The 20,053-nt window shown below is 46.4% G+C and overlaps 1 protein-coding gene across 1 annotated transcript; it reads right to left on the reverse strand.

Annotated features, from left to right (window-relative positions):
• Positions 1-3,708: 3,708 nt before the first annotated feature.
• LOC143261094 (uncharacterized) lies at positions 3,709-6,381 on the reverse strand. Its single transcript, XM_076527645.1, has one exon. The coding sequence runs from the start codon at positions 5,371-5,373 to the stop codon at positions 3,709-3,711; it is 1,665 nt and encodes a 554-aa protein (XP_076383760.1). The 5' UTR covers positions 5,374-6,381.
• Positions 6,382-20,053: the final 13,672 nt, after the last annotated feature.

The raw sequence follows: 20,053 nt of genomic DNA on the forward strand, positions 1-20,053 counted from the left end.
CTATCTACACCCCCCTGTGGTTCGTACCTTGTCGTGGTGGGGGGGGGGGGGGGCTTGCGAGCCTCGATGATCCTCAAGGCTGTGCCGGCGGGGAACTTGATTCCCTGGCAGGTCTAACCTAGCCGGAGTGGCTTGAGGTGGGAGGCCAGACTAAAATTGAACCTCATACCGTAAGCCCGTGGTCATGTGGTCATGCTCTCTAAAAAATCCCTAACCCTAAGCTATGGTGCGCGGCGATGGGGTACACCCCGATCGATGGCATCGGAGTGTGACTGGTAGGTGCACCAGCCACTAGCGACCAACCTCTGAACGCCGGGCGAAGTTTAGTTGTATATAGCCTTGCCTGGGCATAGGGGGTTCTGCCCAGGTTGACCGTCTATCCCCCATACTCGTGGGAATAATATGAGGAAAAAAAATTCTAAAATTAACTTGGAGACTATTTTGAGGGAGGGAAGGAGTGAGGAGGTGGGAGAAAGTGGCAATAGGGAGCCGGGAAGTGCTGAAAGAGGAAGAAATTCTGAAACGGGAAGAGGAAGTGCCAGTAGGAGTCTGAGCAAGAGGCGAAAAATAGCAGAGAATGAGTCGAGTGATGAGGATGAAAGAAGTATGAGGTCGACTATGAGTGTATGTGAAACTACGAATGTCCGGGATGCGGAAGCGAATGAGATGATGTGTATGTGAACAGTGGGTGAGAAATTGAGGAAGTGCATATTCAATGAAACAAACCGCGTGTCGAAAGGTGTGAGTAAACTTGTATTGAACTGTGTGAGTGAATATGAAGAATGCATGATGAGGCTGATATGCGAGAATGAGAGACTAAAAGGAAGATTAGAAGAATGTGTGAAAAACGCAAGTGTGCCTGGTACATCGAGTAGGACGTATGCAAGTGTTGCTGGAGTGAATGTGATAAAGCAGAGTGAAAAAAGTAGAGTGAATGAAACAAAAGAGAAGAAGTATGCGGTAATTGTGAAACCAAAGGATGACAAGGTAAAAATGACCAGTGAGCAAGTGAGAGAAAAGGTGATGAATGAAGTAAGCAAGGAACTGAATGTGAGGGTGAAAGCGGTACGGAAGATTAGAAGCGGTGGATTGGCTATCGAGACAGTCAGTATGGATGAGTTAAAGAAAGTGCGAGACTGTGAGAAGTTTTCCAAAGTGAGGTTGAAGGTCGAGATGCCGAGAAAAATTGGGCCGAAGATCATGATATTCGATGTCCCAAACGAAATGGCAGGAGAAGATTTTATGAATGAGTTGTATGAGAAAAATTTGAAGGACTGTGTGAATATGGATGAGTTTAAGGAGAAAGTACGAGTAGTAAGTAGGAGGAGTAGAAAGGATGTGAGTGTAGGAAGCGTAATAGTGGAAATGAATGTGAAAATGATGAATAAATTATTTGAAGAAGGACGCGTGTATGTGAAATGGAGAGCATGTAAGTTTAAAGAATATGTGAGTGTAATGAGGTGTTTCAAATGTTTTGGGTTTGGGCATATTGCCAAAGAATGTAAAGAAAAGGAGAATTTATGTCAGAAATTTTGTGAAAAAGGGCATGCGAGAATGAATTGCATAAGAGATAAGTATGTATGTCGTAATTGTCGTTTGAAAGGGAATGAGTGCGACCACTCGGTTATGTCTGAACAGTGTCCGGAATATCTGCGTGTGGCTGAACGAGAGAGAATGAGAATTAGTTACGAGTAGAGGCAGTTTAAGTATGATACAGTGTAACTGTCAGCGGGCGTATACGGTGATGTGTGATCTGGGTGTGAGCATGAATGAAAAAAGGATAAGTGTGGCAATGCTACAAGAGCCATATGTGTTTGCAGATAGATGTGTGAAAGGATTGCCAGGTACTATGAAAGTGTTTATGAACAAGAGTGAACGGGTTGGATCAGCTATAGTTGTAAATGACGTATGTATAGAAGCTGTTTGTGTGAATGAATGTACAAATGAATATGGAGTGTGTGTATGGCTGAAGGGAGACTTTGGTGAGCTGTATGTGGTGTCCGTGTATTGTAGATATGGTGAAGATATAGAGGGGTATCTTAGATACATGGACGCAGTGTGTGAGTGTTTGCGAGGAAAAAAGATTGTGTTTGGTATGGATGCGAATGCTGTGTCTCCCTTATGGTACAGTAAGGGAGCTGGCCGTCGAGAGAAAATGAAATGCGTGGACGAGAACTAGAAGAATGGGTGATAGCGAATGGAATGCAAGTGATAAACGAGCCGAGTGAGTGGTACACGTTCTCAGGCCCAAATGGACAGAGTGATATAGACGTGACTGTTGTGAGTGATTCGTGTGCCAAGTGTCAGTTTCAATGGAAAGTGGAGTGTGGATGGGGAATAAGTGACCATAATGTTGTGAGTATTAAAATGACAAGTGATGAAGAGCGAATGGAATGTTTCGATGCTGGGAGGAGGTGGACTTGTAAGAACGTTGATTGGCAAGGGTATATGAATGATCTAAGAGAAAGTGCGATTATGAGTGAACTAAGAGAAAGTGCGATTATGAGTGAACTAAATACGACGAATGGAAAAAGTGCGGATGAGTTGGTGGCCGAAATGTTGCAGTGGATTTATAGTGCGAATGATAAGTGGTTGAAGACACATCAGAAAGAAAGGAAGAGAAAGATTATGTGGTGGAAGGAAAAGTTAACGAAAATGAAGAAGGATGTAAGGAATATGCGAAAGAAAATGCAGATTGCTCGACGACGAGGAGAGAATGTGAATGAAAAAGTGTTGGAATATAAGAGAGGCGTGAATGAGTACAAGAAGGAGATCTGCAGAGTGAAGGAAGAAAGTTGGAAGCAATTTGTTATTGCTCGTTTTATTGGAGTTTTTTACAATGTCAACGAGCTTCGCGAATCTATCCTGAATTTCTGGAATATTTTCTAATAACCATGAATACATATGATCCATACATAACTCTAATTTGTACAAATTATCCATCGTCTCTTTCGTAACATAAATCGATGCTTGAGAATCGAACAACTTGATTAGACTCATTCCATTAAAATTTACAATTTGTAACGATAAAGTCTCATCAATTTGTTTTTCCTTCTTGTCCGCGTCGAAGTAATTGTGAATATAATCTCTAGTTTTCACCAGCAGTTTCCACGTAGCCATTGAAAAAGAAATCTCTGTTCCACGATTGTCCCCCAAGACAAACTCGACGCGCAAATTTTCATCCACGCGTACACAAATTTCAAGGAACTTGAAATAATTGCCGGCTATGGAGTATCTTCTACCCAAGATTCGTGCGTTGCGCGGTATCTGCAACTGATTCTGCTGCGACTGGGGTTGCGACTGTTGAAACGACCGTTTCATCGAAATGGAGTATCTATAAAAGAAATAACATACAATATTTTTTTTCTTCTTTCATAAAAGGAACATTTTATTCCCTTCAAACTTTCTTTTACTTACCCATAATTTGTATAATCGTTGTGAGATCCATTTTTATGTAAAAAATTATTGGTTTGATTTGACATTGTGAATATTATAATACTGAAGAACAACTGCGCTATAAGAAAGTAATCTGTAGAACGCACTACTCGCTGTACGCAATGTCAAAAGCTTATATATATACAATTCCCCTACCATTTTTCCCCCTTCTTACACGCAAGATAACAATACAAGGAGCGTATACGCCCCTTTTCCGCTTACAAATAAAAGTGAACACGCGCGCGCAACACGGGATTCGAAACATCGATGAAATTATATAACCGCTTTTATTTTTTCTAACTCCCCCCACTCCCTCTCCCTCCTGCCCCCCTCTCCCCCTTTCGCGATTTTATAATGTCCCCAAGAAAGGGTTTCGATCGAATTGTTTAAAATGTATCGTTTATCATCGTATGGACTCAATGCTAATTTACTCTGTGATACTGAATACACTTGATGTTGTATAGACATTATCAATTTAACGCAAACTGATTTTTCTAAATGATCGTGAAGGCATGCTAAATAGTCGTCGAAAGTTATATTTTTAATCGTCACGTTAGTCTTAATTCCTTTAATCTTTTTTACATCGTCTTTGTCTTGTACCCGAATAGCATACATTTTCGAGCGAAGACCCACAAACTCTGTCATGATTTTACCTCCGTTCTCGTCCTTCATTAATCCTAATACTTTATTATTCGCGATCGGAACGCCGTACACGTTATTTCTGTCATAATTGGAAGTATCGTATCGGTGAATGTCACGTTTTATCATCTCGTACGCGTCGTCGCAAATAATCTGATAAATTAAACTGTCCGTGTCCGTGTACAAAATCCTGCATCTTTCTTGAAAATTTGGAAGCATGTAGCCATAATGAAAATCATACAAATGTAATTTTGATATGTCCAACACTGACATGCCTATGTAAATAGGTTTATAAAATTTAATAGAAAACTGGTTCATTTGAACTGCGACAAAATCCTCGGAGAATACGGTACAGCTATGGAAATTTGGACGAGCTATTAAATGCTTAGCACCGTGTCGACCGCTCCATCGCGAGAGCAACTTTACGTTTACATGATTTCGAACGTTTTCCATCGTTTTTCCAAACACTGCATTGTTCATCAGTTTGAACAGATTCTTCGAGAAGTCATTGTTTGCGTTGGCGCGCAACCTCGTATTTAAATCTATGTAACGACGTAACCAACATGATTCTTCAAACTTCAGTATCCGATGAATTTTCTTTAATTTTAAATTATACCTCAAACATTGCTGGAGGTATCGATAATGGAGTACGTAACGATTCTTATCGCTAAGCGTTGTCAACAGTTTCTTTTGCAACGTCACAACCTCGTGAATCAGGCAATAGGGAAGATCCGCATGAGCATCATGAATTTCCTGAGGATACTCTAAGTCAACTTCTAAAATGTACCCGACGGGACTGTCGATCGGCACGGAATCGATGTTGAAATTACTCGTATCGTCAACCCATTGGAAACCCCTGTGCGGCAAAGGCTGCGACATGGCCCAGCCATAGAAATTATTAACATCGAAATACATCAGATACCTAGACGGTTCGGCCGAATCGTACGTCGACATATACTTGTTATTCGCGAGCGCGTAACGATGCGAACATTGACTCAACCCACCTCGTATTCCCCGTTCCACGAACAAAAACATGTCAACGTCGGTGAACAATTCCAACTCGATCTTCGTCAATTTTAGCATCGCGTCCCACTCGAAACCGGGCAACGTATAATAGTGCGCTGGATCGAGTTTATAATTCTCGAGCGACTTTTCGCGAAAATTTTCAAACACGTCGGCCAACAACAACACATCCAATTTCAAGTACAAGTCGCTATACTGTCCTAACGTTTGTATACCGAAACGTGACCAACTTCGTTCGCGTGACAATAGTCGACGTCGGATATCTCGCTGTCGCATAACTGATTATAAAATGCTTCGCGCGGTGGTAAACAAGTGTCGCTTAATTTGTCATAGGTCGATACATAGTCGTATGGGAAAACGCCTTTCCTGGTTAGAAGATGAAAATCATCGTTCGAAAGACGATTGAATTGGCTCCTCACGATATGCAAGTCGCTCTTGTCCAAGTACGACGACAACTTGTCCAGACTCGAATTCAAGAACTTGAACGAATCGATGAATCGAAACTTTATGCACTTCTTCCACGATTTTTTGATAGCATCTTTATTCCTCTTACTGTGTTTCGTGAAAGAAATGTACTTCTCTTTCGTCAGCGGTAACGCGTCTATTTTACCTTCAAACGCGTTTGCCAATTCTTTGATGAAAAAGTGTGCGTCGTAGCCGGACAAATTGTGAAAAACCACCGGTATCACGTACGAGGATTGATAGCTCAGATTGCAACGGCTGTGCGCCGGACCCCGATACGCACCTGTGAAATGACAATGATCATGCACTCGCACGTCGTCATTACCGAGTGGTTCTTCGCACACGTGACAATACGTGGCGGTACGAAAAGTTGAGATTTGTGCGGCGGTCAACGGAGCCATTGGAACCGTTCGATCAAACACCGGCTGCAATTTACAGCTCAACTCGTGCAACTTCGATGCAAACCATGAGATACAACCTTTCTCATCACGATAAGCCTGATACTCGCTCAACGAACTGTCGTATCGGCAATGGAGGTAGTAGCCTACGCTGAAGGCATGGTGATGTTGATATCTACAGTAAGCTCCATGACCTTGATCTTCCTGTTTCTCCAGCAGGCATTCCAAGTCTGCGTAGATAACGAACGGTGCCGGTTCCTTGTACGCATAATTCTTGAACTTCAGCCATTTATCGTCTTCCGTCGGAAGTTTCAATGCACATTCGTTCATTCGACTGCAGTCGATCTCGTGAATGCTCAATTTTTCCTGCGATTTGAAATACTGTAGACACCTGACAAAAAAAGACATAATTTTTTATTTTAGTTTTTCTCGCCCACCACCACCACCACCACCACCACCACCATCATCCAGAAGAAAGAAAAAAATTTACATGTGTGGATCTTACCGATCGCAAATATGCTTATTGTGCTGCGTGCTGATCTGAGATGAAACCAGACGAGATAAATTCCTAATACACAGATAATGATTGCGCAAGTTTTCGGAGTCGTGTATGAGCAGCAAATTTACATGTTTCTCCCGCTTTCTTGAGGTCAAATGCAACGTCCGACATCTTTCTTGTTCCCCTCCCCACTCGAACACGTTCACGGAAACGTCATTCGCTTTTTCGAACTTTGGTATGTCCTTGAACAACATCGGCAATTGGAATCCCTCGGTGTGGAGCACATCGCTGTAATGCGGATAGGATGATGTGCGATTCAAATTATTTTTAGCTAGATATAGGCTTGCCACCACTGCCCAATAGAAACATGCATTATCGTCGTCACTGTACACATTGAGGACTGCTTTCTTTAATTGCACTGTTCGAGGCACGGATACCTGACAACCTGCTTGTAACGGTTGATATTTATTGGAATTCACCATCAAATGCAGGATCTTCGATAACGCCCATCCACTGTCTCGTTCTTGAAACTCTTCTATCGATGTCAAAAGCGTTGGCACAACATCTTTCGCATACCAGCGACGTAGATTCGACGAATGAAAGAGCGCGACGTTTCGCGTGCTAAAACTTTTCACCGAAACCTCGTCGCGCAGCACAAATTCCGCCTCCAATACTACGTTCACTTTTAACGACAAATGAACGTTCAAAAGTTCTGTAATACGATTCGTAACTATTCGCTTCGCGTGTTGCAAGAAATGACGTGGATCGACATGCTCGACGTTGATCACAACGCCGGTCGATATACGATTCTTAAACGCCGACTCAATGTTCTCCCAACGAAGAGTCGATGCTCTCGCGCCAACGTTTCCATACAAACCGCTACCAACGCGTGATGAAAACCGATGATCTAACGAGACCTTCAAAGTTTTCATACGACACATGATCGACAGCAAACTCGATTTTACACCTATGGGTGCTTCGTTTTTCTTCACAATGATCATATATTTCCTACACCATTGTAAACATTCAATACATGATTTCGTCCATTCGCGATACTCGTCCACAGTTCGAATCATCCTTGACATATGTGTTAACGATTTCAGCATGTCCTTGCAAACTTGCGTCATCTTGTGAAAATATTAATTCACATCAATTATTAAAAAGAAGTTTTCTCAATTTTGATTTCACGTCGTCGGTTAAGTTTCCAGTTCTCACGAACGTAACTACACTATACAACCAACCACGCGATGCCCTCCCATCTCGATGATATGTAGTATCGCGGACGGTGAATCGATCGCGGGTCATTTCACTATAATTTGGCTAAATCGTTTCGTGTAGATGAAACTCACGCGACTCGTCAAATCTTTTCGCATTAGACGTTCCGTCGCTGTTTTCCACTCGAGCGGAAATTGATCGTTCAGGTATAAGTTTATGACGTATCCCCAAGCCAAATTCTGTAATGAAGGAACCATCTCACGACGTATCTTCGTCACTCGATGAAAAATACTTCGATATGAATTTCACGCGTGAAGCATTGAGTTTCTCGGTCGGTAAATTAATGTCCCATTTGATTTTACGAATATCCCAATCATCGTCGTCGTCGTCGTCGTGCAATGAATATTCCAATCTTCTCTTCACTTTGTTCAATGGAGGGAGGAAATCACCTCTGGTCATACTCCGTTCAAATTTTGATAATGGTATCAACACTGATTCGACGCAAACATAATCAGTTTCTTTACGGTATTTAAAAATAATCCTCTTCAACCATCTCTTCGAACGACATTGCGTGCTCAAAGGAACGATTACTTTTAAAACATCAATACCATTGTATATCACGTAATCGAGCAAGTCTCGCGATTTGAACACGCATTCACCCACGTATGAAAACCTAGCGTGCGGATATCTCCGACGAAAAACACAGTACACGTCGCACAAAATAACATCACAATATCGGATAAAAATCCATCGACGAATGCTCGAAAAATTATGAACACCGTGTTCAAATATCTTAGACATTGCGAACGATTGCAACGATGGCACGTTCAACGAACCAACTTCCATACCAATACTCAACTCAGTAGCGAATAAAATGTTCGCTGCAAAGGGAAAAAAGCAAAAAACAGTAAAAGAGAGAGAAAAAATATCTCTCTCTCTCTCTGTCCGCATCATTTGCAAGTGAGAGAACAACCGCTGCAATACAGCCCTCTCTCTCTCGCTCGCTACAATATTATACCGAGATATAAAAAAAACGTTACTTTAATAAATCTCAACGAAACCAAAATCCCCGATATCACTTCGCAAGCGCGGGTAAAGCATCCGCGAGTCACTCCGGATACAAAACCACAAACTTCTATAAATGCGTCGCGCTTAACGCGCGCGCGAGAAAAATCATGCATCGTTTTTGCAAGAGAGAGAACAACCGCTGCATCCTCCCGTCTCTCTCTCGCTCGCTACAATATTATACCGAGATAAAAAAAAATTTACTTTAAGAAATCTTAATGAGACCAAAATCACGGGTAAAGCATCCGCGAGTCTCTCCGGATGCAAAACCACAAACTTCTATAAATACGTCGCGCCTAACGCACGCGCGAGAAAAATCATGCATCGTTTTTGCAAGAGAGAGAACAACCGCTGCATCCTCCCCTCTCTCTCTCGCTCGCTCGCTACAATATTATACCGAGATAAAAAACCATACTTTAAGAAATCTAATAAACGAAACCAAAATCCCCGATATCGCTTCGCAAGATAAGCAACTTCCGGGTAAGGCGTCCGAGAGCCTCTCCGGATGCAAAACCGCAAAACTCCTTATCGGTGACTTCCCCCCTCCACACGACGCGTGCCGCTCACGATGATGCTTCCTTCCCTTTACACCCCCCTCCGGCTCAGCCTTCCCCTCGCCCTTGATTGCAGAACGCAACTAGGATATCTACTCAAGTCCCTCTCGGACAATGCTGTGGCAAGGGGCGGGGTGTGCTTGGTGGTGTCCATTGACATCGTCAACACATTTAACACCCTGCCCTGGTCCGCCATTAGCGAGGCCCTGATCGAGCACCAGGTGCCTCCCTATCTGAGGCGGGTGATCGGGGCCTACCTGCGGGACAGGTGGGTTGAATACCCGGGCCGGTACGGTATGTTGCGGTGGGAAGTGGACCGCGGGGTCCCGCAAGGATCCGTTTTAGGACCACTCCTGTGGGACCTGTGTTACAACGCGGTCCTGGAAAAGGCCTCCCTGCCCGACGGTGCCACCCTCGTCTGCTATGCGGACGACACGTTGGTGATCGCCGTCGGGAGTACCTTCGAGAGGACCATCCGACGAGCAGAGGTTGCGGTGGCAGCCGTCGTCGCGAGGATCCGCGATCTGGGGCTGAAAATAGCCCCGGAGAAGGCCGGGGCTGTCTGGTTTCACAGACAGCCTCGGTCTCGGCCACCGGCCAGATCGTGGATCCGGGTTGGAGAAGCCTGCGTCGAGGTGAAGACCGAGTTGAATTATCTCGGACTGATCCTCGACAGCCGCTGGAGCTTCGATGCGCATCTCGACCGTCTCGTCCCCCGAGTCGAAAAGGCGGCGGCCTCTTTGGGCCGTCTGCTGCCCAACCGCGGAGGTCCGGGAGATTTGGTGCGACACCTGTACCTGGGCGTGGTGCGGTCTATGGCCTTGTACGGCTCTCCGATATGGGCGCCGTACGTGATGATCAGCCAGCGCAGCACGGAATTGTTGCGCCAACTGCAGAGGCTGATGGCCATCCGCCTTATACGGGGATATCGCACCACGTCTACCGTAACGGCGCTTGCACTGGCGAAGGATCTTCCCTTCGAGCTTCAGGCGACGGGGCACGCCTATGTAAACATAGCCAATGTAAGCACGCCTATAAATAGGCGCACAAGCATCGCCAGCTGTGCTCGGGAGGGCCCGCCGAAGCGAGTGACGGTCGAGGGCTTCAAACTCCGGGCCCGGCGACTAGCGTTCGTCAGATGGCGAGCGGATCTTTCCTCCCATGCCGGCGAACGCGCCCCCGGAGGTCTCATGCCGCACTAGATGTCGTGGCGGGAGAGACGGTCTGGCAGGCTCTTTCTGCGAACAGGTAATGTCGCGGAAGGAGGCTGCCGAGCGGGATCGGGAACGAACCGATCCCGCCCGATGGGCTAGGGGCCGGCGTGTGCGTCCATGCCGAGAACCACCGGGCAGCTGAGAGTAGGCGGGCGGCGGGTGTACCAGACCATGTTGGTTTCATTGCCCTCCGCGTGCCAATAGTGGAGGTCGCGACGAGTCGCCTCAAGGAGGCGAGGGTTAAGTATAACTCTCCAATATACTCGTCACCTCCCCCCAGCGGCCGCTGTGATGAGGGCGGGGGCCCTGGTCACCTTTCGCGCGGTCACCGGTTCGGGGCGGTGTGGGGTGCGACCCCTCACGCCGCCGAATATGGATTGAAGTGCGGAGGATTTATCTCTCCCCGGGACGCGGCCAGCCATCGTTACCATCTTGATGGCCGGCCAGGCGAGGGGGAACTCTTGTTCTGCATTAGCAGTGAGCATCTCGTTAAGTTCATGTGCGCACTAATTCAAGTAACGAAAGAATCAAGAGAGTGGGAGCCAATCAAAGTACAAACACGTTGTGCATGGCGTGAATGCAATGACTTCCCTACTAGAGGCCTAGACGCTGGGTCGACTGCGGTGCTTGCGTGAGGCGCTTGGCGCCCGCCACTGCAATCGACGGTATTTAGCTATTATCACCCGCGGCCTTCGGGCTTGTCGAGAGGTGTGTGCGCACTCGCGGCCCTTTGACCTGTCGAGCGGTGCCTTGCTTCATGACACGGTTTGGCTGCATCGGGTTCGGCAGTCAGCCCTTAAATGAGCCAATGATGCAAAAACTTAATTGTCATTCGCCGACCTTCCACGCTGCACAATTACTGTCGTGTGGCACAATGGGAATGAATAAATACGGCAGAGTGCCGTCGTGATAGCGGTGGTGTGCGGTGCCGAGCACCCGCAACCGTGGTTACCCAGAAGAAGGGCCAAAGCCATAAACATAGTTGGAGTAGGATACACGGCCTACCAAACTTAAAACAAACAAACAACTCCTTACTGCAGACGCAGAGTTACGACTGGGTCTTCTGTATCCGGCCTGATGACCGTTGAGAGAAGGCGACGGTTTATCCCTCCTCGGACCCCTCGTAGGTGTTCCGTGCGGGGATGGATGGATAAGTGTTGTGTATGCCCTAATGGGCGAGGTCACATGTTCGCACCACCTTCGCGGTGGCCGAGCTTACAATAAATGTTCCTATCTCCAAAAGGCTTCCGGTAGAAAACAAATCCCTCACCCCCAACACCCATCCTAAATCATTAGTCTTCGTTAAGTAGACGCGTGGCGTCGCGTCACGAGTTCGCCTCCCCGTGGTTTCCTGTGGGCGCGAGCGAATGGAAGGAAACCGGAATTTGCTAGCGGCTAAAAAAACTCGCCCATTGCAAACAACACAATGGCACATGCGGATTTTTCCTCGGCCAGTCACCGACAGGCGGCAATTTATTGCGGCAATAAACCAGGTGCTTGTTCGCACTGATTATGGGTTGTAAGCCCAACCTTCCCCAAATTAAGCCAACCATCAAAGTAGGCCAAGTCAACGCCCAGAACTCCAGATAGGCACTAGAGGAGCTAAAAGTTTACGCTTCCGAGGAAAGAATAGACATCCTCGCAATTCAGGAACCCTACTCTTTTCATAATGCCCTTAGTAGCTTCGGTCCAAACTCTAAGATAGTCACCGAACGCAAGAACTCAAAATAGAAAAGCTGTATAATACCCATTGCATATATGTCGAAATCACCTTCCAAGACCTAAAAATTGTAATCGTCAATATGTACTTCTAGTACAGTAAGAATATCCAGCCATTCCTCCATCATCTCGAAACCATCCTCCAAACCATGAAAAACCGCAACGTCCTCATAACCATAGATAGTAACGCCAAATCGCCGCTTTGGCACAATCAACACTCTGACGAAAGGGGCGAGATAATGGAGGACTTCATTGCCCAATCCCGATTACTAATTGCAAACGGACCAACGAACACTTTCACCTTCAACAACGCCCACAACCAATCTAGCATTGACCAAACCCTCAATTCAAAAAGCCTCCACAACCGCATCTCATCATGGTCAGTTCACTTGAGGTCCACTCACCCTAATTGGTCAGATGATGTGAACCGCGCAGCGCCAGCAAAGGCACGTTGGAGTGCCAAGGAGGTGTTATTGCTGGCGCGGCGCGAGGCAGAACTGACCATGAAGGGTACTCGGTTCATCAATCAGGTGCTCATTGGGTTCCTGCCTGGCAGGTCTCTAGATGCCACTAAGGGTGCTCGGAAGCGCAAGGACTATCGAGCGCTCGTGGTGCAGCACATTGGCCGCATTCAGCAGGACACACTGCAGCCGCGGCCTTGATCCGCTAGGGTGCGATGGAATCGCTTAGCAAGCAATGGACAAAGTCGTTAGAATGCGAAAGCATGGTGCAGAGCTCACAACTCCGGAAACATCACCCAAACCGGAGCGAGAACCAACATTTGGAGGTGCTCAAATCAAAAAGGCTCCTTCAAAATATCGTGAGAAGAAAGTCGGTCTTAAACCGATTGTTACATCACCGCTGCCGTGGTTACCCGGAAAAAGTATATTTGAAAAGAGAGAGTATATTTATTTATAATTAATAATAATAAGTTTTATTTAATTTAATAAAATTATAATAATATTGGGTAAGTGATAATAATTATAATTTATTAATATTATATAATAAACAAATCCATTACGTCCCTTAACGCGATTTTTTATTATTAAATCAGCTTTGCGAATCATTCGTTGAATTCTGTTCGGACACGGAATTATTCAAATTAAAATATCATTTACGAACTTTGTTAATCCTCACTGTACACCTTGCATAAAAATTTCATATGGTGCACGTAAAGTGTCATGCACACCAGAAAATTAAAACGGCTGTCACGTTTAAACTACATATTATTTCGGGTCCGAAAAATTAGTAAATATTCTCCAGATGTTCTAAACTAAAGGTGAACAGTATTTTTTTTAAATATCACTGTTACGTAGTAAAAAAAATCTGGAAAGTTTTCGCTTCGTGATTAGTTCAATACTTCGAACGCGGCTCGAGTCCGTCCTGACCTTCTGTCAAAGCCTCGTGCTGCGGGCTCTCGAACTTCGCGCCGTCACCTCTCATTGGTCAGGCGCGAGTAATAACTCGTAAACAAAGTCGCAGACTGCATTTTCGCAAAGAAAAAAGTTACTTCATATGACCTCAGCTACCCCTCATTTTCGGCTGTTAAAATAATTGTGGAACACCCTGTATATAGACACCTGGCCGATGTTCAAGGAGAAGCATCGTCAGGTGTCGAAGGCCGGTCATTGCCTCCTAAGGCAAAAACACCGCGTATACATTTAGGCCGAGGCGAGCGTTTGACGGTCGGGCCAACGTATGTCGATCGTGTTATTGTCTTACCGTCTCGCCGTTTATTCGACAAAAACGACGAGACGGCGTACACCGAATGTCGAACGTACGTTGACCCACGGGCCGCGATCCGGCCGGAACATCTGCGGATGCAACGTGTTCGACTACGAGGATCGATTCGAATCTTTTAACGATTCCACCGAACGTTATTTTTATTCCATTTATAATACGCACCCTTTGAGTAACAGTTCGAACTTTGAAGCGAGTATTTTCGAGACAACGAACGGTCGAATTTGCTTGTGCCGGTACACCGGTACCGACATTCCCTCTAGCGGCTAATATCCATAGTAGGAAACAGTTTGACTCGAAACGTCGAAATTCGAACCGCGAGTCTAACGTCGCAGAGCTCTTGATATGGAAGTATCTGTGTACTGTGCACGGAATTATCGACGAAGCGAAGTTTTAATCGATCGAGATTGCACGGTCGTACCTACGTATCGACTGGCTAGAAACGGTGTCATTATCGTTAATATTAACCTCTTTGTCGAGTAAGGTATCGTTATACCTGTTGATGAACAACTGCAGCGAATTCCAGTGAACGACGTATCGGATCGAAACAGATAAATAATAACGACGCATTCCAAAGCAGATACTTTGGAGCTGCCGCCGCAAGAAGTCTCCCGATCGTACGGTATGTAAATTTATCGGTACGTTGGCTAAGAAAGTAGAAAAACCATCGGCGATGAAACGGACTCCTATCGGTTGAAGGCTAAGGTAGCTAAAATTCTAGTCCGACGAAACACTGACTCATTTGAACGTTAATCGCTACGCTGCAGTTTGATATCGTAGCGAGTATCAGGCTTCAATGTCGCGTTAATCGCGTTATTACTCGTTGCGTACACATACACGTACGCGCATAGGTGTATACCACTATAGGCTAACGCCGCATACATTCGATCCCGTTTCTTTTTTTCCGTAACAGTCACAGCCTCGAGCGAGCGATTTTCTCGCGCGCTTCCACCTTTTCGATCTATTTTTCTTCCTCCCCGTTACCGCGCACGTTTTCTATTTCGTTTTCTCGAACCAACGTCCAACACCTTCTCCTCATCTGTCGCTATTTCTCTCTCTCCGTCTTTTTCCCCGCCTCTTTCCCTCCGTCACGAGCGGTTTTCGCGCTTTCTTTCCTCGATTATAAAACGGTTACGTTGGAAGCGCCGGTGTGTCGCGCTTTCAGCCGACGTGCCTCCGCCCGCTTCTGCCTACCGGCACGTTCGGTTTGAAGTTCCTTGATCGAAGATAACACGTCTACGAGCTAGATTCCGCGTTCGACCTTCGATTCGATAACGCCGGGGTAACGTTCGTAGGAGAATGCACTTATCGGCGCAACGATTCGAAGGAGTCGGCTGAAAATTCGCTCGAGCAATCGCGAAAAGAAACGATCCTGTGCCACCTAACCCTAGAACCGCTTTCCATGGAGACGCCGAATGTCTCTAGGAAATAACCGATGCCGTGAAATAACCAGTAATTGGTGCGAATATATAAAACTATTACGAAATTTGATGTGTACTCGGATCGAATCCGACCAAACGGATCCGGTGTGTAACGAAAATTTGTCGCGATCTCATGTCGTCGTCAACAGCTCCCTCTTTTGTCCGTTGTTCGAGCACTTCGTCACCATCGCCCATCACCTGACCCAACGGGCGACAGTTGATTCGTAAGAATCTCAAATGCTCGCAATCTTCGCGACGTACGCGTATCGTTATATTCAACGGAACGAGAATAAGATGGTCGAGGTATCGAGGGCGGTGGTTGTTTAACCGGGAAGCGATCGTCGGGAAGATTTTCGTGACTCAACGGGTTCGCGGGTTGGAAGGAGAAAGGCAACACTTCCGGCGTTGCAGAAAACACCGTTTCCGACAACGCCGTTAGTGCGGGAAGCAGCAGCGGCAATGCGGAGGGGACGATCGACGATGCTCTGCCCAGAGCAAGGGAAATCGCTCTGGCCTACAATTGCGGCAAAGGTGTAAGTATATGCAATACATATGTACAATAAAATGTATATTTATAATATATATACTTCGAATTCTACTTCTATGTTACGGTCGCAGTGGAAGACTTTTGTGGGCAAATTAGCTCAGGGGACCATAAAGCCCTCGAGTCGATTTGGTGGCTGCCAATGTAAGTAAATGTAAAATAATAAATGAAAAATACTTTCGGCGTATAATAATAAATTGTAATAATAATATATACTTTTACGTTACAGAGAGTAGTGAAAGAATTACTGAAGGCGGACATATATGGCCCCCGAAAAAGGGGGCTTCGAAAAAAAGATGGAGGAGGACGAGGAGGATGAGGAGGGAGAGAAGGCAACGACTGCTTTCCTTGTTTCGAATTTCCCGTCACCGCTGGTAGCGGTTCGAAAACCATTTTGCTTACACCTTCGTAGGCGATGAAACAAAATATATTAGGAGTATCGTGACGTGACTCGCATTCAGTTGTTACCTGCGTGTTAACGTCGCGTTCAGTTGTGTGTTGTTCTCCGAAGCGTACGGTGTAAAAGTGCAAAGTACGATTTTTATTTCTTACAATTTTACATTATTTCTATATTTCATTCTATTTTATTCTATTTAATTCTCTTCTTTTTAATCCAACTATTATATTCTACTCTATTTGAAAGAGGAGGTTCCAGAAATTGAATTTTTATTTTTTTATTATAGAAATATGGAAAAAGAAATAAGTGAGAAGCTCGAGGAGGTGCGCATAACGGAGGAAGGCAACACCTCCGGCGTTGCAGCAAACGCTGTTTCCGATAACGCCGTCGCTTCAAACACCGTTGGTGCCGGAAGCAGCAACGGCAATGCGGAGGGGACGATCGATGATGCTGTGGTCACAGCAAGGGAAATCGCTTTGACCTACAATTGCGGCAAAGCTGTAAGTATATGCAATATATGTGTACAATAAAATGTATATTTATAATATATGTACTTCTAATTCTGCTTTTATGTTACAGTCGCAGTGGAAGATTATTCTAGGCAAATTAGCTCGGGGGACCGCAAAGTCTACGACAGTAAATATGGTGGCTGCCAATGTAAGTAAATGTAAAATAATAAATGAAAAATATTTATATATATAATATAATAATATGTGTAATAATAAATTGTAATAATAATATATACTTTTACGTTACAGAGAGAACTAAAAAAGTTAACAAAGGAGAACATATATGGTCCCCGAAAAAAAGACGGAGGAGGACGAGGAGTGAGAGGAGGAGTTAAAAATACAAAATACGTTTCAAATTTTTATTAATTTCATCATCTCTGACATCACCCCCAGCGAAAGCTGGAAATGGCCAGAGGCGGCACAATACTTCGTGTCATCCCCAAAGGTCTTCCACCTATTCGCTGACTTCTGCCGGGAGAACCTTTAGTTAAAGGGCTTCTGGTAGAAACAAACCCTTATCTCCAACACCTATCCCAATTCCCAGGTCTTCGTTAAGTGGACGCGAGGCGACGCGTCACGAGTTCGCCTCCCCGTGGTTTCCCGTGGGCGCGAGCGAATGGAAGGAAACCGAAATTCGCTGGCGGCTAAAGAACTCGCCCATTGCAAACGACCCAATGGCACATGCGGGTTTTTCCTCGGCCCTTTCCCTTGAACGTGGGGCCGCCGGGAGTAGATGGAAACTTAGTTGTGTATGCCCGAAAGGGCGAGGAAACATATCCGCGTCACCTTCGTGGTGACCGGATTCACACTAAATGTCCCAATGTAGAGTTGTGTATGCCCGAAAGGGCGAGGAAACATATCCGCATCACCTTCGTGGTGACCGGATTCACACTAAATGTCCCTATGTAGAAGTCTCCAAAGACCAACCCCGCCTCCTCACGGCGGAGACTGTGCAACGCACATCTGTATGGGCGGCTAAAAAGGGCGATGGCAAACCACTGCGTTAGCGGTGAGCGTTTGCAATGATCTGCGCGTAGTGGCGTTTATGTTAGAACGGATATGGATCTCGTTATGTTCATGTGCGCGCTAACGATAACAAGAGAGGCAAGAGAGTAGGAGCCAATCATGGTTCCATCACGGTGGTGCATGGCGTGTATGCAATTGACTTCCCTACTACAGGTCTGTGACGCTGAGTCGACTGCGGTGCTTGCGTGAGTTGCTGGCGCCCGCCGTCGTGGTCGACGCTATTTTTGCTACTATCACCCGCGGCCCTCGGGCTTGTCGGAGGTGTGTTGCCACCCGCGGCCTTCGTGCTCGTCGGAGGTGGTGCGAGCGGTGCCGAAAATTACTTCTTTGACACGGGCTGGCTGTCTAGATTTCGGCAGTCAGTTCTATATACATAACAGGAGCAAATACGTAGATTAGTCACCCGCCAGCTTAGCATGCTGCACAAGTGCTGTCGTGTGGCACATTGGGGGTGACTACATACGGCAGAAAGCCGTCGTAACGGTGGTGTGCGGTGCCGAGCACCCGCCACCGCGGTCACGCAGCAGAACGACCATTTCACATTTCATATAGTTGGGTAGGACACGGCCTACTCAACTCTTAAAGCAAACAAACAACTCCTTGCACAGACGCGGAGTTAAGACTGGGTCTTCCGTACCCGGCCTAATAACCGATATGAGAATGCGTCGGTTTATCCACGTTCGGACCCCTCGTGAGTGTTCCGTTGGAACGTGGATATTAAATTTTTGTGTATGCCAGACCTGGCGAGGAAACATATCCGCGTCACCTTCGTGGTGGCCGGATTCACACTAAATGTCCCTATCTACTGACTTCGCCGCTAGGTGTCGCAGGATAGAGACGCGCTGTCACGACGCTACGCCGTCAAAGTTCTGCAAAAGTGGTTTTTTTCTGAAGTGAGAATTATCTCAGTGCCAGGAAAGTGTAGAGGACGATCAGCCGATCACGCCGGTGTATAAATCGTGTGCATTGAACGAGAACTGTGGAAATAACTGCCAGTGCTAATCTACGCCACGTGCACCGGCACGCCGAACTTTGGGACCGGATGCCTCCGGGAATATCGATCCCAGACACAAACTGTTAACGTGAAAACTAATTGCTCGTGAAGACGTTTAATTTGACGTATCGTTTGTGACAATAGTGCAAAAACTGTGAAATTTCAAGAATCCTTCAATAGATCGAAGACCACGTTTCCCTCCACCTCGAGCTTCGGGACGCCACCGTCAGCGTGGGGTGGCACTGCTGTCGGGAAACTTGTCCAGCTCCACCAATCAGAGCCTCCCGTCTACGTGCAGGGATTCAGTGCTGCCAACCCTTAAAATTTTGGCAAGGTTGGCAGCGGAAGTTCCCTCCGTCGGAAAACAACATTCGAGCCTCCGCTCGGAAAACCACGGAACAGCAGACTCCTCCAGGCGCCAAATTCAAACCTTTCTAAAATTTAAGTCTGTTTTTTCTTCTGTTTCAGCAATACCAGTCCAGCCGAAACCAGCCGTTGACAACACCGGGTAGCCAATTGTTTAAACATTTTTTTTTAAACAAATTCAGGAATTTTTTTATAAACAATTTTCCGATTTTTTTTTCTCATTATTTTCACTTTTCAGGTAAACAACACTGTCACTGGAACTAACCTCGTCGCCGGTCCCAGAGCCGAGTATGAGCCTCCCCAGACCGGAAGCCAGCCCAGGAGCCGCCCCCCCACCCCGCCAGCCATCGTCCATCAGCATGATGGACACCGAGGGATACCGGAAGGTGATCGGCCGGAACCGTAAGAGTAAGCGCCGCATACAGTCCGGCAACGACTCGGATACCCCCCTCGCGGCAGTACCCCCCGTAAACCCAATAAAGCCATGAAAAGGTCTGTAGCTCCCTCCCCACCCCCGGTCTCCCTCGCCCCAAGCCCTGCCCCGTGCGGCGAGAATCCGGCCTCAGCCGTCCCCGAACCCGACCCCACCGCCAACGACCTTCGGCTTAAGTCCGAAAAGGTGACTATGGCCCTTATGCGGTTCCTTATGGACCAAGATAACGGCTTATACCCAGACGCGTCCCAGTTCATAGCCTCCAAGGTCGCTAAGCTCCAGAGCATACTCGGCGAGTTCCTGCTCCGCTGCAGCAACCTGGAAGGCCAGATCAAAGCCATCACGTCCGAAAACACCAGACCCCGAAAGAACCCTCTCGGCCCACTACCTACGCCGAGAG

The sequence above is a fragment of the Megalopta genalis genome, unplaced genomic scaffold (assembly GCF_051020955.1).
Source record: "Megalopta genalis isolate 19385.01 unplaced genomic scaffold, iyMegGena1_principal scaffold0034, whole genome shotgun sequence".
NCBI lineage: Eukaryota > Metazoa > Arthropoda > Insecta > Hymenoptera > Halictidae > Megalopta > Megalopta genalis.

Excerpts from the sequence above, each read along its gene's own strand:
- LOC143261094 (XM_076527645.1), bottom strand. The coding sequence starts at position 5,373 with ATGCGACAGCGAGATATCCGACGTCGACTATTGTCACGCGAACGAAGT.